At 33.0% G+C, this 13,945-nt stretch overlaps 1 protein-coding gene across 1 annotated transcript in view; it reads right to left on the bottom strand.

Annotated features, from left to right (window-relative positions):
• The window catches only part of LOC115886291 (focal adhesion kinase 1-like), a 61,093-nt gene that overhangs the window by 23,951 nt on the left and 23,197 nt on the right, over nt 1–13,945 (bottom strand). The window contains 4 exon segments of the mRNA XM_030905385.1: nt 2,833–2,891; nt 6,110–6,448; nt 8,335–8,745; nt 12,853–13,029. Of these exon segments, the coding sequence (XP_030761245.1) occupies nt 2,833–2,891; nt 6,110–6,448; nt 8,335–8,745; nt 12,853–13,029 (986 nt within the window).

Below are 13,945 nucleotides of genomic sequence, written 5' to 3'. Positions count from 1 at the left end.
GTTTTGAATTATTGCTTTAGTTTTATTAGGTAATTTGATATTTAAGTAGCTGGGATTAGTTTTAATTAAATAAATATGGCCCAAAATATGGATTCCACCTCTTCCAATACTAAAGAACCTATAAAGAGTCTTAGGTTTACAGCAGATGACGACTTAGCCCTTCTAAGAGAATTTGTTGCTAACTACTAAATCCACTGGCAGACGTTGAACAATATAGCACTGGAAATAAGCACTTTAGCCCTTTAGTTTTAAAATACCTAGTAAACAAAACACTTTCAAAGTTTTAAATTCAAAGTTAGGTTAAGTTTAAATAACGGACGCGACGCGATCAGAATTCTTTCCGATCCGATAACTATAAATGAAGAGAGTTAACACCACCTCACGTAAAGGAAATAACACCTGGCCTTATTAACGTCCATGCACGCTATTCGGTTTAGCGATATCTCTCTATTACGCTGTTTATTGTTATTTTACGGGAGTTTCTTTTTGCGCACAGGATGTTTGACTCGTTTGCACATCGTCATAAAAAACAATTTTCGTACCACGAATTAGGGACAAGATTTTTATCTGTATACTTATAGGATACCTAATCTGTGCCGATAGTAACTATTTTCAAATTCGACATTAGTTTATAGACATTATTATTTATAATAGTTTACTTAAATTTACCTACAATAGTTTAATAAGTAAGTATTCATTATTTTATCAAGAAAAATAAAGCAGTACCTATCTGCTGGCGGAACGAATAGATATGTTACAAGTGATTTTATTTTGTGAGGAAATTTGCTTCTTGGCATCAAGGGCTTATGCTCAAAGATATTCAAATAGGAATCTTCCTGATAAGCGTTCTTTTGAAAAAGTACTTATCCTATTTCGCAGAGCTGGTAGTGTGGTTTATAAAAAAAACCTATTAGGCAGTTGCGAAGAAAATGAATTTGCCGGCTCTTTTATATAAAATCCATATATCTACAAATCTACAATCATCGTAAAATAAATCAAAGAACTATTTCTTCGTTTTTCTTGATAGAATAATGAATACATATTTAATAAATATTATTTATTAAACTACTGTAGGTAAATTAAATAAAAGTAAACTGGTATAAATTTAAATAAGTCCATAAACTAATTTCGATTTTGAAAATAGCTACTGTCACTAGAAACTTGCCATGACGACACTAGCCCTCTTGGTTGCCATTTTATTAAAAAATTGCTCTTTATTCAAAATCTCAGCTAGATAGGTATAGGAAACCCTAATATAATTTAAAAGAGCATTTGAATCTGCTTCGATTTAAGTAAAAAATACAGGGTGTTGTATTTGAAATAACGAAGTCTTTATGTAAAATAAATTCTTAAAATAGATCAGCAATTTTTAATACCCCTGTATAAACCTAAGAAAGCAATAACATTTTTCTGTAAAGTTTATTTCTCTACCTTTAAACTCAGCACAATAATTATTATTCTGAAAAGTAATGTACAGGGTGTTAAAAATCTATTCTACTGTAGCATGAAAATTTAAATATTTTTAAATATCTCAAAAACCAAAGATTTTAAATATATTTAACCTTTATAATAAATACCTTTTTTTGGGCACATCCTGTATATTTCAAAATAATTTTAAATTGTGCACATTGTCTCCCCACATACACCCATAAAATATTTTGTTTCTACATCTTTCCGTTTTCGTATAATCCACCGAGACGAATGAGGTGCGGCACCCTGTATGTTGTCAATTTTAAATTAAGATTCATCTCATAAATCCATGACAATCTGGCAGTGCTGTCGCCATCGCCTGTCACTCAAAGTTGATCACGTGCATCGGAAATTGTTTTGCGATTACCATAGTTATTTATAACTCATGTCTAAATATTCGGATATCTATGACAGGTAGTAAACAAACTCAAAAGAAGCTTTCTAAAAATCAAATATTGTCGAAAATCATTTTACATTAGATATTTCTTTGACGGCCACTCTGCTAGTGTTTAAAAAACGTGAAAATAAATAAAAAAATCGCATTAAATAAATTACCATTCTACATGCCGAACAACAACATGCGAAACAAACGAAAATCGAAAACCAAAAATCAAAATCAAGCCATCTGTCATGCTATCGGGGCAAACCTGCGGCTTGTGCTCCACCACGTGCTGCGTCGACTTCACGAAAAACTGCTGCTTGTGTGCGCAGCTCTTCACGTTCGCCCCTCCGAAATCGTAAATGCTCTCCTCGAACCTCTTCACATGGTCCTCCACGTGGTAAATGACCGGATCGGGATGATAATTAGGGAGCGACTCGATATCCCGAATCGCAGCGTTCCTTTCCAAGGAATCTTTCCGCGAAACGTGACCCTGAGACCGTTCCAAAGAACCGAACTTCGGGGAAGAGCTTTTCGGTTTGCGTTCTAATGAACCTAACTTCGGACTAAACATACCGGTTTTCTCTAGGTTAGTGTGAGAGTTATACACGCCTTGCGCGTTCCTTTCGAGAGAGTTAAGTTTAGGAGAGGTAGTGGCCTCGGCGTGCCGGCGTTCCAACGAACCCATCTTAGAAGCGGAACCGTCTGTACTAGTACGCGAAGGCGTGCGTTCCAAGGTTCCCGAACCGACGACGGCTGATTTCGGGGGTTCGTCCGGAACCTCCGGATCGAGTTTTTGCAGGTTCTGCATGGGGATGGGGCAGGTTTTGAGGACGGGTTCGGGAATGTCATCTTTTTTATCGAAATCTACCGCTACCGTATTAAATACCGAGGCTGGTACCGTATGCTATTGCCGGGGTGACGCCTCTCCGTTCTCCTTCCTTCATCAGGTGCGCCAGCACTTCGGGGTTCTGCGCCACAATGTAGGTCTGGGGGACGGGATTGGACATGTCGAGGGAGGCCAGCGACGACGAGTCCAAAGCTGGAAAAAAAATATTTTTGAAGATAACAAATTATTCAGCATGTTCAAGAAGCTTTCAAAAAAACTTTGAAGAAAAAGATTCAGGAAGGAGCATCTCAAAAAACTTTGCACAGTAGAAGATTAATATGGCTGACTTAAATTCAGGTTTATCAGTGCCATTTTGATTTTATTTAATGTGAAAAAATATAATGTAAAGTAGACTCAATAATTAGTTGGTTTTATGTTGTTAATAAATGTTATTAATAATTTAAAATTGCTAAAAATACACATTTCTAATAAAAATAGATATCAGATACGCTACTGTTAATATAAACACGTCAAATTGAAGTATCCTAATTATTTTTGACAACTAGTAAAAGAATGCGAGAATGCAAGAAAAAATATAATATATCTCCATAAATATTGTTACGTTTTTCGTCGGTTCCGTGTGGACAGAAAGTCACAATTTATTTAAACACAATTTATTTACCACTAATTAACAAAAACAATAACGTTTAAAAAAACTTAAAGAACTATTTATAAGTTATTTACAATTTATCTAAAAGGAATTTATTTTGAATTATCGCGGCGAATGTAACTGTACGCGTCGACCGGTTGTTTTTCTGTCCTCCTCAGGCCTCAGGCGTCTGCTTATATATGAGTGCAACAGACAATCCAGATTTGTCTCGACAATTCTTATTCGTTCTAGAACGTCGGCGTCGCTGGGCGTATGAGTCATAGGCGAGTGGCCGGGCCTAAGGCCGAGTTCACACGGTACGGGTCCGCAACAATATCAACACTAAACATAAATAATCTATACAGGGTGAGTCTTAAATAAGCGTAAATATTTTAGGGCTATGTAGTATATTTCGACCCCAGACGATTGAGTTTTTTTCACAAATTTCTTTTTTTTTTAAATTTGGAGTTTTTTGAAAAAAAATTTGGATTTTTTTAAAAATTTTAGTTAAAATAACATGGCAACATAGGTAGTAGATTAAATTTACAAGAAAGAAAATCCAGAAAAAATCCATTGGTTAATACTTAATTAACTCAATACTCAAAATACTAGTAATTCAAAATTTTAGCAAAAAACTGCACAGAGATTTCTTAAGCGGCATAATTAAACACTAAGAAGCAATTTTCGGAAATTTATAGTTTGACGGGGTGACATTTTCTATAAAAGCTTTTTAAAATCTATTCTAGGTGTATGAAATTTTGGTAAGACATACGCGAACAGATATTCGAGTAGGATTAGGCTAAGCTTTTTCAGATTAAAATAAACTCTTTGTTCATTTTTTAAGTTTAGAATAAGATGATTATGCCTGTTTGCCTGTTTTTTGCAAGTTCCAATCCTAGATCATATATACTTACGTGGATAAATCAACGCAATAAGTTTAGCATTAAAAAATATGTCTCCAACATCACGACATGCCATTTTCAAACCTTTTTTATTGCACTCATAAAACGTTCAACAGGTTTGTCTTTCTTGAGGACCTTACTTTGCGCCCGTGCGCATTAAAAGTTGCACGTATTTCTAAAATAATCACAATTTTATACGGTTTAGAAAGTACAAATTATACATTTACTGCGTTTTCATGAGTATTGAAATTGATTTGAATCCAATACCAATTCTCCATTTTCATGAGAAATTTTCAAATCGATTTGAATTCGTTTTGAGATTTGACGTTTCATCTGTTTGTCAATCAACTAATAGCATGTCAATTTTTAATTGTCATGCTCAGGGCGGAAAGTATTTGCAAAGCGGTTCCACCGTTTAAAACGGAAATTTCAAATGAAAATAGTTAGCATGCCCTAGTCACTTGGTGGTAGTGCACTGTAAGTTTTAGGTTACGAAGTTAAATACTACTTATTGCCATGCTTTATTAAATCAGAATTTTTGTAGTTTCCATAGTTTCCAACGCCATTGTCATATTATTATTGTCAAATTCCTTCAAAAAATATTGTCGTTGTCATAGCGCCAATCATAATAGTATCAAATAAATTATTATCAAAACGTTTTTCAAACTATAATTTGTTATATGTGTTTTAATTAGACAATTTCTTTTGTTTGTGGCCCTAAAAATATAATGTAAGTCTTTTATTTTTGCCATCATTTTACCTATTTATATTTACTCCATTTACAAAACTTTGGGCGTATTACGTTGGTCTTGTTTTATTATAATAAACGACGTTTAAATATTTGACTTATACATAAAAACTTTACATAATAAATAATATTTCACATGTTTGGCTTTAATTTTATTTAATAATTGTATAAATTATACTTTTAAATCTTATTTTTTACACATCACAACGATACTTGTTATTGTATTGTTGAATTTGTGTAAAAAATAAGATTTAATAATCAAATTTAATTATTTTAGAGTAAAATTCAACAAATACGCTCATTTAAAAAGCCCGCGCTTCGATCCATTTAAAACAAGCCCTACAATAGATGGCGCCACTTCTGTAGGACCATTTTTCAGTATGGCAGAGTCCATTCTTTTTCTAGCTAGGTATATTCTTTGGTCATGCTATTAGCTGATGGTTGTTTTGTTTACATATTTTTATTTTGTTTTGGATTTAAAATAAATTTAAATGAATTTCAACTATAGCATGCTGAGAAAACTTGTTTTATACACTGTAAGTTTTAGTACGAAAGAAAATACAGAAAACGGACATGCTTTGCGCATGTCTCAATCTGATCCTAGTACTATTTTCGACATCTCGATCTCGATCCGATCCCAGAAAGAGGCGAATCGACCTTGAGACTCAAAACGATTTAAATACCTGTTTTCATGGAGATTTCAATACCAAAACTGTTTTCAAAACGATTTCAAAAACCACATGCATACTTTCTGGTTAAATGTATTTTAAGTTCCTGGCTAAATGTATTTTTTATATAATTTAATTTTTCTGACAGTAAACATTCAATTTATTGTTCAAATATAAACATTTTACAAATTAAATTTTTAAAATTAATACATATTCAAATTTGGCGTGTGGACGATAGGTCCTTGACAAGGATAGATAGAGTAGAAAGACCGCGTGTGCAGCAAAAAAAGAAGATAAATGGAAGTCGTTGATATGTTTGCGACAGTTTCCATAGTTATTTACTTATCCACGTAAGTATATGTATATGATCTAGGGTTCCAATCATAAAACAAATGTATAAAACATTCGAATTTTATGCGGACGATGTAGCGGGAAAAATCTAGTTCTGTATATATGATAACTACCTTGCATCGGGTGTCTGGTAGGTTTAGGAGGCGGACATGACTCATCCATAGGACCCCACGACATTGCCGCCACCCTCCTAGTCTCGCGCCGTAACGTATCCTGCTGCGCCTGGTTTTCCTCTAGCAGTATTTCCTGGAGGATTTCCTTAATATCCTTGAAACTGGGCCTCTTGCTAGGCTCGTACGCCCAGCACTGGGACATGAGGGAATAGAGACGGGGAGGACACTTGTCCGGCAGGGGTAGACGCTCGCCGTTGTCGATTTTTCCGATGACGTCGTTGTTCTTGACGCCTTGGAAGGGTTTCACGCCGAGCATCAGGATTTCCCACATACATACTCCTGAAAATAATATGTATATTTGATATCAATTAAACTTTTAGTTACGCAATCGAGGACTCGATTTTTAAATTCATTGTTGCTAACATATTCGGACATATTCGGCGCCGAACTGACTAACTGGAATTTAAATTTCCCAATAGGGATTCAGGTGATAGCTCTGCTGTAAAAATATCAAATTGCCACATTCATTTATTTATTTCCTGACATTGTCATTCGTTTTGACACTTTAGTTTTGTATTACGAGCATAAATAAATGAAACAAGTTTAGATTGGAAAGCCCGTCAAAATTTTGGATCGCCACTGTTGAACGTGATCTGGCGCTGCTATAGCGGTTGCTAGGAACAACCGCAAACAACAACAGAAATAATTTTTTCTTGTCCATATCTATTGTCAAAGTCAGAATCTTCAAAAATTATAAAATCTTTCAAAATCTAAACCGCTCTCATTGAAAAAATTCCGAAAAGTGTTTATAGCGTCCATTTTCAAAGTAATTATTGCTATCTTGTGAGTTTAATTTAAGTTTTATTTAGCACCAAATAGTGTTTACCAATCTAAACTTGTTTCATTTATCTATGTCTTTTTGTTTGTGGCCCTAAAATATAATGTAACTCTTTTATTTTTTCCATCATTAAAGTACCTATTATATATATATTTACTCCATTTACAAAACTCTGGGTGTATTACGTTGGTCTTGTTTTATTATAATAAACGATGTTCATATATTTGACTTCTATTTTTTGCATGTATAAATTTTACAATTAAATTTTATTTTTTACGCAACACATAGTAAAGCTTTACATTAGATTTGTTAATATTGTGTAAAAAATAACTTCTAAGATGGTTTTCATATTTAAAATGATAGTTTCAAATAAAATTATGTAAATGAGCGTATTTAAATTCAGACCATCTCAATAGATGGAACCATTTTTTAGTATGGCACTTTCCTGTCTTTTTCTTGGTATATTATTGGACTAAAGTGTTCTCGAATAGTTGCGCAGGTAGGCAAATTTGTTTCTTTAGTAAGCCACTGCTGACAATTAGTCTCCGTTGAATTAAAGCAGCAGTGTTTACAAAAAATAACTATTTTATTTTGTAGATTTTCTTCCGGTAGCGAAATACCCATAAAACTTTTTTGGAAAGATTATAGTCTAAGAGTCCATTTTCAAAGCAATTGCCATCTCTAGAGTTTAATTTAAGTTTTATTTGAGTAATGTTGAGAAAGTATTTAAGAAAGTTGGTTTCATATATTTTACTATGTTTTTGAATATGCGGCCCATCTATACTATACCTGTTGTAAATTCACATACTGATAGAAGAAGATCCTTATTTTTTATTTAGTCCGTTAGTTTAGTATTGAATATGTCGATGAAGTCTCATATGCAGCGCGTAGAATTTCCGACTATATGAACTGAGGATTCCAGAGTTCGAGATTGGTTCAAAACTTTTTTATTTTATTTTCGTTTATATTCTGATAGTAAAGTATTAAATATTTGTTTTTTTTTAATCATCAGAATTATTTAATACTTTACTATCAGAATATAAACGAAAATAAAATAAAAAAGTTTTTGCCCTGACCTAGTCTCGAACTCTAACTCCTCGCTTGATAGGCGGACCTCTACGCGCTGAGCTATGGAGACTCGGTCGGTTTATATTCAATACTAGAATTTAAAGGACTAATAAAAATATAGGATCTTCTTTCAATGCGCAGTAGGGAACGCAACGTTTACCGGCAACCAGACGGGCCGCATGCTGTTCCAGAGAACATAGTAAACGATATATTAAAGAGCCAGATTTCTTAAAATACTTGTTTTCCCGATGTTGCTAGCTCTCCTATTATAGTGTGTAGTCTATTTGAAATTGTCCCAAATCAAACCGGAATTACTTACCAAACATCCACACGTCGCTCGCCGTAGTAAACCTCCTAAAATTAATACTCTCCGGACTCATCCACTTAATAGGTAACTTTCCTTTCGAGGCCTTATAGTAACTTTGGTCTTCCCCCATCCACCTCGATAGCCCGAAATCGGCCAATTTAACGCACTTATCCGAACTAACGAGTACATTCCTGGCCGCGATGTCTCTGTGAACGTATTTCTTCGATTCCAGATAGCTGAGCGCGGTGGACAGTTGGTAGGCGTAGGTGAGCAGCGCGGATAGGTCCAGTCGGTGCTTGTTGTTCTGGAGGTAGGCGCGAAGCTCGCCCAATTTGGCCAGTTCCATGACGATCCAGACGGGCGTTTCGGAACAGAAGCCTATCAGTTTGATGATGTGGGGGTGGTCGAAACGTTGCATTATGACTGTAAAGAAAATGTGACCGATAAAAATTATATATATTAATAAACATATAAAACAAGTAAAGTAATCGCAAAACAATTTCCGATGCACGTGATCAACTTTGAGTGTTAAGCTATGGCGACAGCGCTGCCAGATTGTGATGGATTTATGAGATGAATCTTAACGTAAAATTAGGAAACAATATATTTTTTAAAGATTTTTACGTTTTATTTTTAATTTAATAATTAATATTTTAGTAATTAATTAATTTGATTTATAACTTATTTCACTTATTACATGCATTATGAAAAAAATGCATTTAACCAATTTTGTAGAGAATTTTCTGAGCTTTAATTTTCTATATAAGGTATTTTTTCGTAGGTTTCAAATTTTCCGAGATATAAGCTAAAAAGTCATGAAAGTGACACTTAACCCCTCCCCCCTCTCCTCGAGCTCATCAACTATCTTCGGGGACTTTTAACACATATCAGCCCAAATCTAGAGGAATCATTTAAAACCATTTTCAAAACTGTGGGATTTTTTTCCACCGATTTGTCTAATTTGACTGAGCTATTTACAGTTGAAAGAGCCATATGAGATAATACCGGAGTATCTGCAAAACCGTTAAAAATGTTGGAATACCCTAAATACAAAAAATGTATTTTTGGGTGTTCGATTTAAAAAGAAACGAAGAAAAATGCTTTTATAAAAATTTGGCGTAGTACATTGAACACCCTGTATGCTTTAAGATTACGATATTTATAGCAAAGTAAGTCTAAACCATCTAAAGTAAATACCTAATATAGTTTTGATTTCAGGACAGTCCTTGTATTTGTAATATTTTTTTTAAGAATGGTTGAAAAAAAATATATTTTTTATTTATTAATTAATATCTCTGAAACTATCAAAAAATATTTAAACATTTTTTAAGATAATGTAAAATGGTCTGAAAGGAAGCCAAAAATGCAATAATATGCAGGGGTTCCTTTTAAAAAATCTTCCCAATTCACTACTAATACTTTTTGAGCCACCCTGTAGATGGTTAAAATATTTTCCCTGAAATACACCATAGTACATATACTTACTTTTAGGTTTGCATTTAAACAAGGATTCCCAAATTTTTATTCTAGGGCTTACAGATGTCAGACGCACCTTTGCCGAACCTGTATATTCATAGTTCTTATAGTTTAGACATGCAAATGTAAATCTTTGAAACACCCTGTACATTATAATAATTTTTGAAGTGGAGCTTTAAAAATTCATATTTTTACATAGTTGAGCCATAATACTCCCAATCGAATATAGTTCTTTAAAAATTATAACAATCGTTTTTAACTACCTGGAATAATAAAACATAAAAATACATACATGAAAGTATAAATATTTCAAATTGCTGTAAACTCCTAGCTTGTACACACCTACCATATTTGCAATGCCATTTATAATTGTATTTAAAAATAAATTACTACGTCAATAACAATGTGCCTTATTTGGCAAAATATGTACAAATAAACTGTTGTGCATGTAATTTCAACTTCCCCGTTGTCACGTAAGCTTTCCTATTACAAAATAACCTTCGATTCTAAAATACGAGAGCCTATCGACCAGCGACATCTTAATTCGCCATACAGAAGTGTTAATGGGCAATAAAAAACAATTAAACATCTATAGAAAAGCGCACGATTTTTGAATAGGTTCTTTGAATTTATGACAAATCAAAATTTAATGATACCATATCTGGAGTGTATTGTGGGCGCGACGATCATTGTAGTGCTTACAATTTTATTAACATGTTGTTCATTTTAAATTAATAATTATTTCTAAATAAAGAATAATATATATAAGATACAATTCTATGTTTTTCAATTCCTATTGTCATTGCTATTGTCTACTATATTGACTATCTATTATAATAATTATAAATATAAAAGCTCAAAGAGTTTTTTATCCTATCCTTCCCGCGGCTACCGCTTCTCCAATTTTGATGATTCTTTTTTTAAATGAAAGGTACATATATTTTTGATATCTCCTTCCTTAATCTTTTTATGCAAAGATTAGAACAAATGGTCCCCGGTGGCGTAGAGGTACAGGCTCTCGTCTACCAATCTCAAGGTTGTGGGTTCGAATCCTACACCCGGCATTTCATCAGCCGACTATTTTTATTAAAATAAAAATAGTTCGGGTACCTAGGCCGACTCAGCCTTAAATGAGTACTTGGGATTCACAATCCTGAGGTAATAATAGACGGTTGAAGCGTAGTGCTAGCCACATTACCTTCCTTGTATACTGAACGGCTCTAGAATGACAAGCTGTACCTTGCTACTCTCAAGACGTTGATCGCTATATACGGGAGCTATTATTATTATAGAACAAATATTCTTTTAAATGACATTAGTTTGTTAGCTAGACAAAGCAAATTTCGGAAATTCATCCTCTTAGAGAGTAAAATTATCGAAAAGTTCGTTGTATGAAAATTCCTTCCTATCTTGTCTAGAAGTATGAAATTCTGCCGAAAGAAACCTTAAGGGAAGAACACTTAGAAGAGATTCATGAAATTCACCAACAAAATGAATTTGACGGATTTAATTCCAGTTTACGGTAAATTCTACCGTAAGTTATATTGCACTGTTCATTGCACTGTAAAATGCTGTAGATTACCACAAGCAAAATTATATTTATGTCGCTAATAACTCAATAAACTATTTTATACACATGTAATAAAAGTTATTGAGTAACATTGAAACTCGATGAACAATCATTTCAATCTTGACCTTTCTTCAGAACAGTGAAATTATTTTTATAACAGTAAGGCACTATTTTCTAGTAGGTGTAAAATTAATACATAGTCGTTGTTTTTCTAGTTCTTTGTTTACTGTTGATTATGTTATGTAATACAAACTGTTCACTGCTCTTTAATGTTTCTTCTCATTTAAATAGAAACCGGACTGAATAATCGAAATTTTCTTTGTTGTTATTTATTTTTTAAATAATTTCAGCTGAAAAAATCTATTTACAATTTTGTAAATATTTAAGTCAATTCTCTAGTTCAGTTAAGTTGACAACTAGTTATCAAGCCGACAACTTCATCACAGACCGTTTATAACCAGCCTGCACACTTAGGATCGTTTGCATTGAAGTCTGTGTACCTCATATTAACTTTATTGATTAACTTAATTATGGTTCACATTTTCCTATTAACATGGTAAATGAGTTGTTAACTTGATTATTGGTAATCGAGTTTCGCCCAAGGTATGGTTTGGTTGAACTGTGTTCCTGTCTTTACCATATTACTGTGACAATATTATTTGTATAACGTTTTGTATTATCTTTTGTTTGTTTGTTTGTGTACCTTGTTTGTTTACTTTGTTTGTTTAGTTTACCTTTGTCTACAAATTGAAAAAATTTTTGACAATAAGGGCATTTATTTATTTATTTATTTATTTATTAGGATAATAGGATATGATCTACTTTTTCTCTTCCGATGAAGTCTCTTTAAAAGTAAGTTACTTGGGCAATTGGGCATATGTTTATATCCAAAAGATCCAAACTCCAACCGTGGAAGGATGTGTACCCTGGGAGCAAGAACTGTTGTCAGGAGGATGGGAAATACCCTGTCCCCTCTACAACAGGGGTATGATGGGTTATAGACGCAGTTCAAGTTGCTGATAGACAAGGGCTGATGGGAGTTGGTAGATGGCCAAAGAAGATAAAAGGATAAAAGTGAGTTATTGAGTATAGAACAAGAATGAGGAGCTAAGTAGGATACAATAAAAAATCATATACACAATTGTTGGAAAACAGCATTAATAATAATTAATAAATGGGTGTTTTAAATATAAAGCTTCATTTATATTGCTCATTGGAAAAACAACAGTGCCAGATTATTTGAGTCTATCGGAGACGGTTGTTTTTTGATTATATTTTAAAAGACGCTTATTTAACAAAACAGCATCACAAGTTAGTCCGGCTCCAACAATCGACCGAGCAAGCATATCGAATAATATCTCTGTATCGGGATTTGAATTTCAATAATAAGTTTAGTTCTTTTGTAATAGTTTTATAATATTATAAAATAAAGCATTTTTTAGTGTTCTCATTGTCAATTATTACAACAACAATATGGTACTTACAAGCTTCCTCTAAAAACTTCTCAGTAGTGTCGGCATCTCCTTTGCACGTTTTGACGGCTACGGGAACACTGTGTCCATCTTTGGTACGAACGAGGCCTTTGTGGACGTCTCCAAATTGACCTTCTCCTAAAATTTCTCCCAATTCTATTTGGTTACGATCCAGTTCGTAATCCTTCACTGAAACAAATATAGGTCATCATGACAAAAAGATTGTTAAAAAAATATAGTTTATAAACCTGTTTTTATTTGTTGCCAATAACCGGCAAAATTTAGTTATAATTGTTCCAAAAAAGTGTTCTATTGTTTAGTGATTCAGGCGTAGTTTTTAACACAAATATAGGGTGTCCCAATATTCCGTGGACATAAAGTTACTACGCACTTTTGGAATAAACACATTTAACAAAAAAAAACATATTTTTTCAGACATTTTAAGAACCGTTATTCCGATTTGAATGAGATTTTAGCTGTCTATGTTTTGCTGCTTTAACATTTGAGTTTCACAAAAATCAAGAAAAAGTAAGGGTAAAAACTACCCCCACCCGAATATAAATATTAGTATAATTATTTTCCAACTCCACCAACGATCGATTTTTTTTTCGTAAAATAGTCCTTCTAGTATTTACTACATTTTTTGTCCCTTGTAAAAAAAACGCTGCTACGCATACTTTTTGAGGGAAGAAATTATTTTCCAAAGCTGACTTCCAAAAAATGTTTTTTTCTCACATCAAGCTATGGAGACGCATGAAATCTATTATGCTCTAATAATCTACTTCCCAAAAATATGGAATTTTATGTTACTATCACAAATTATAATTGACAATAAGCTTCATAAAAAGCATAAAAAATAATAAATTTTAAATTTATTAACGTTTTTCATTTTCAAAACTGTGGGAATTTTTTCCACCGATGGGTATTTTTTAAAGTAATTTGACTGGGGTATTAGCAAAATATAGACACCAAAAGCTCATTAAATTCCAAATGAAATTTTGGCAAAAATGTTTAAATTTGTTGAATAAATTCAGATATCGAGTAGAACTTCATTTGGCTTTATAGAGCAAATGATTGTAACATATATTTTATTTAGATTAAAGCT

Source organism: Sitophilus oryzae, unplaced genomic scaffold (assembly GCF_002938485.1).
Source record: "Sitophilus oryzae breed Bouriz unplaced genomic scaffold, Soryzae_2.0 scaffold_1145_pilon_pilon, whole genome shotgun sequence".
NCBI lineage: Eukaryota > Metazoa > Arthropoda > Insecta > Coleoptera > Curculionidae > Sitophilus > Sitophilus oryzae.
Note: the sequence above shows the minus strand (reverse complement) of the source record. Positions and strands in the feature narration are given on the sequence as shown.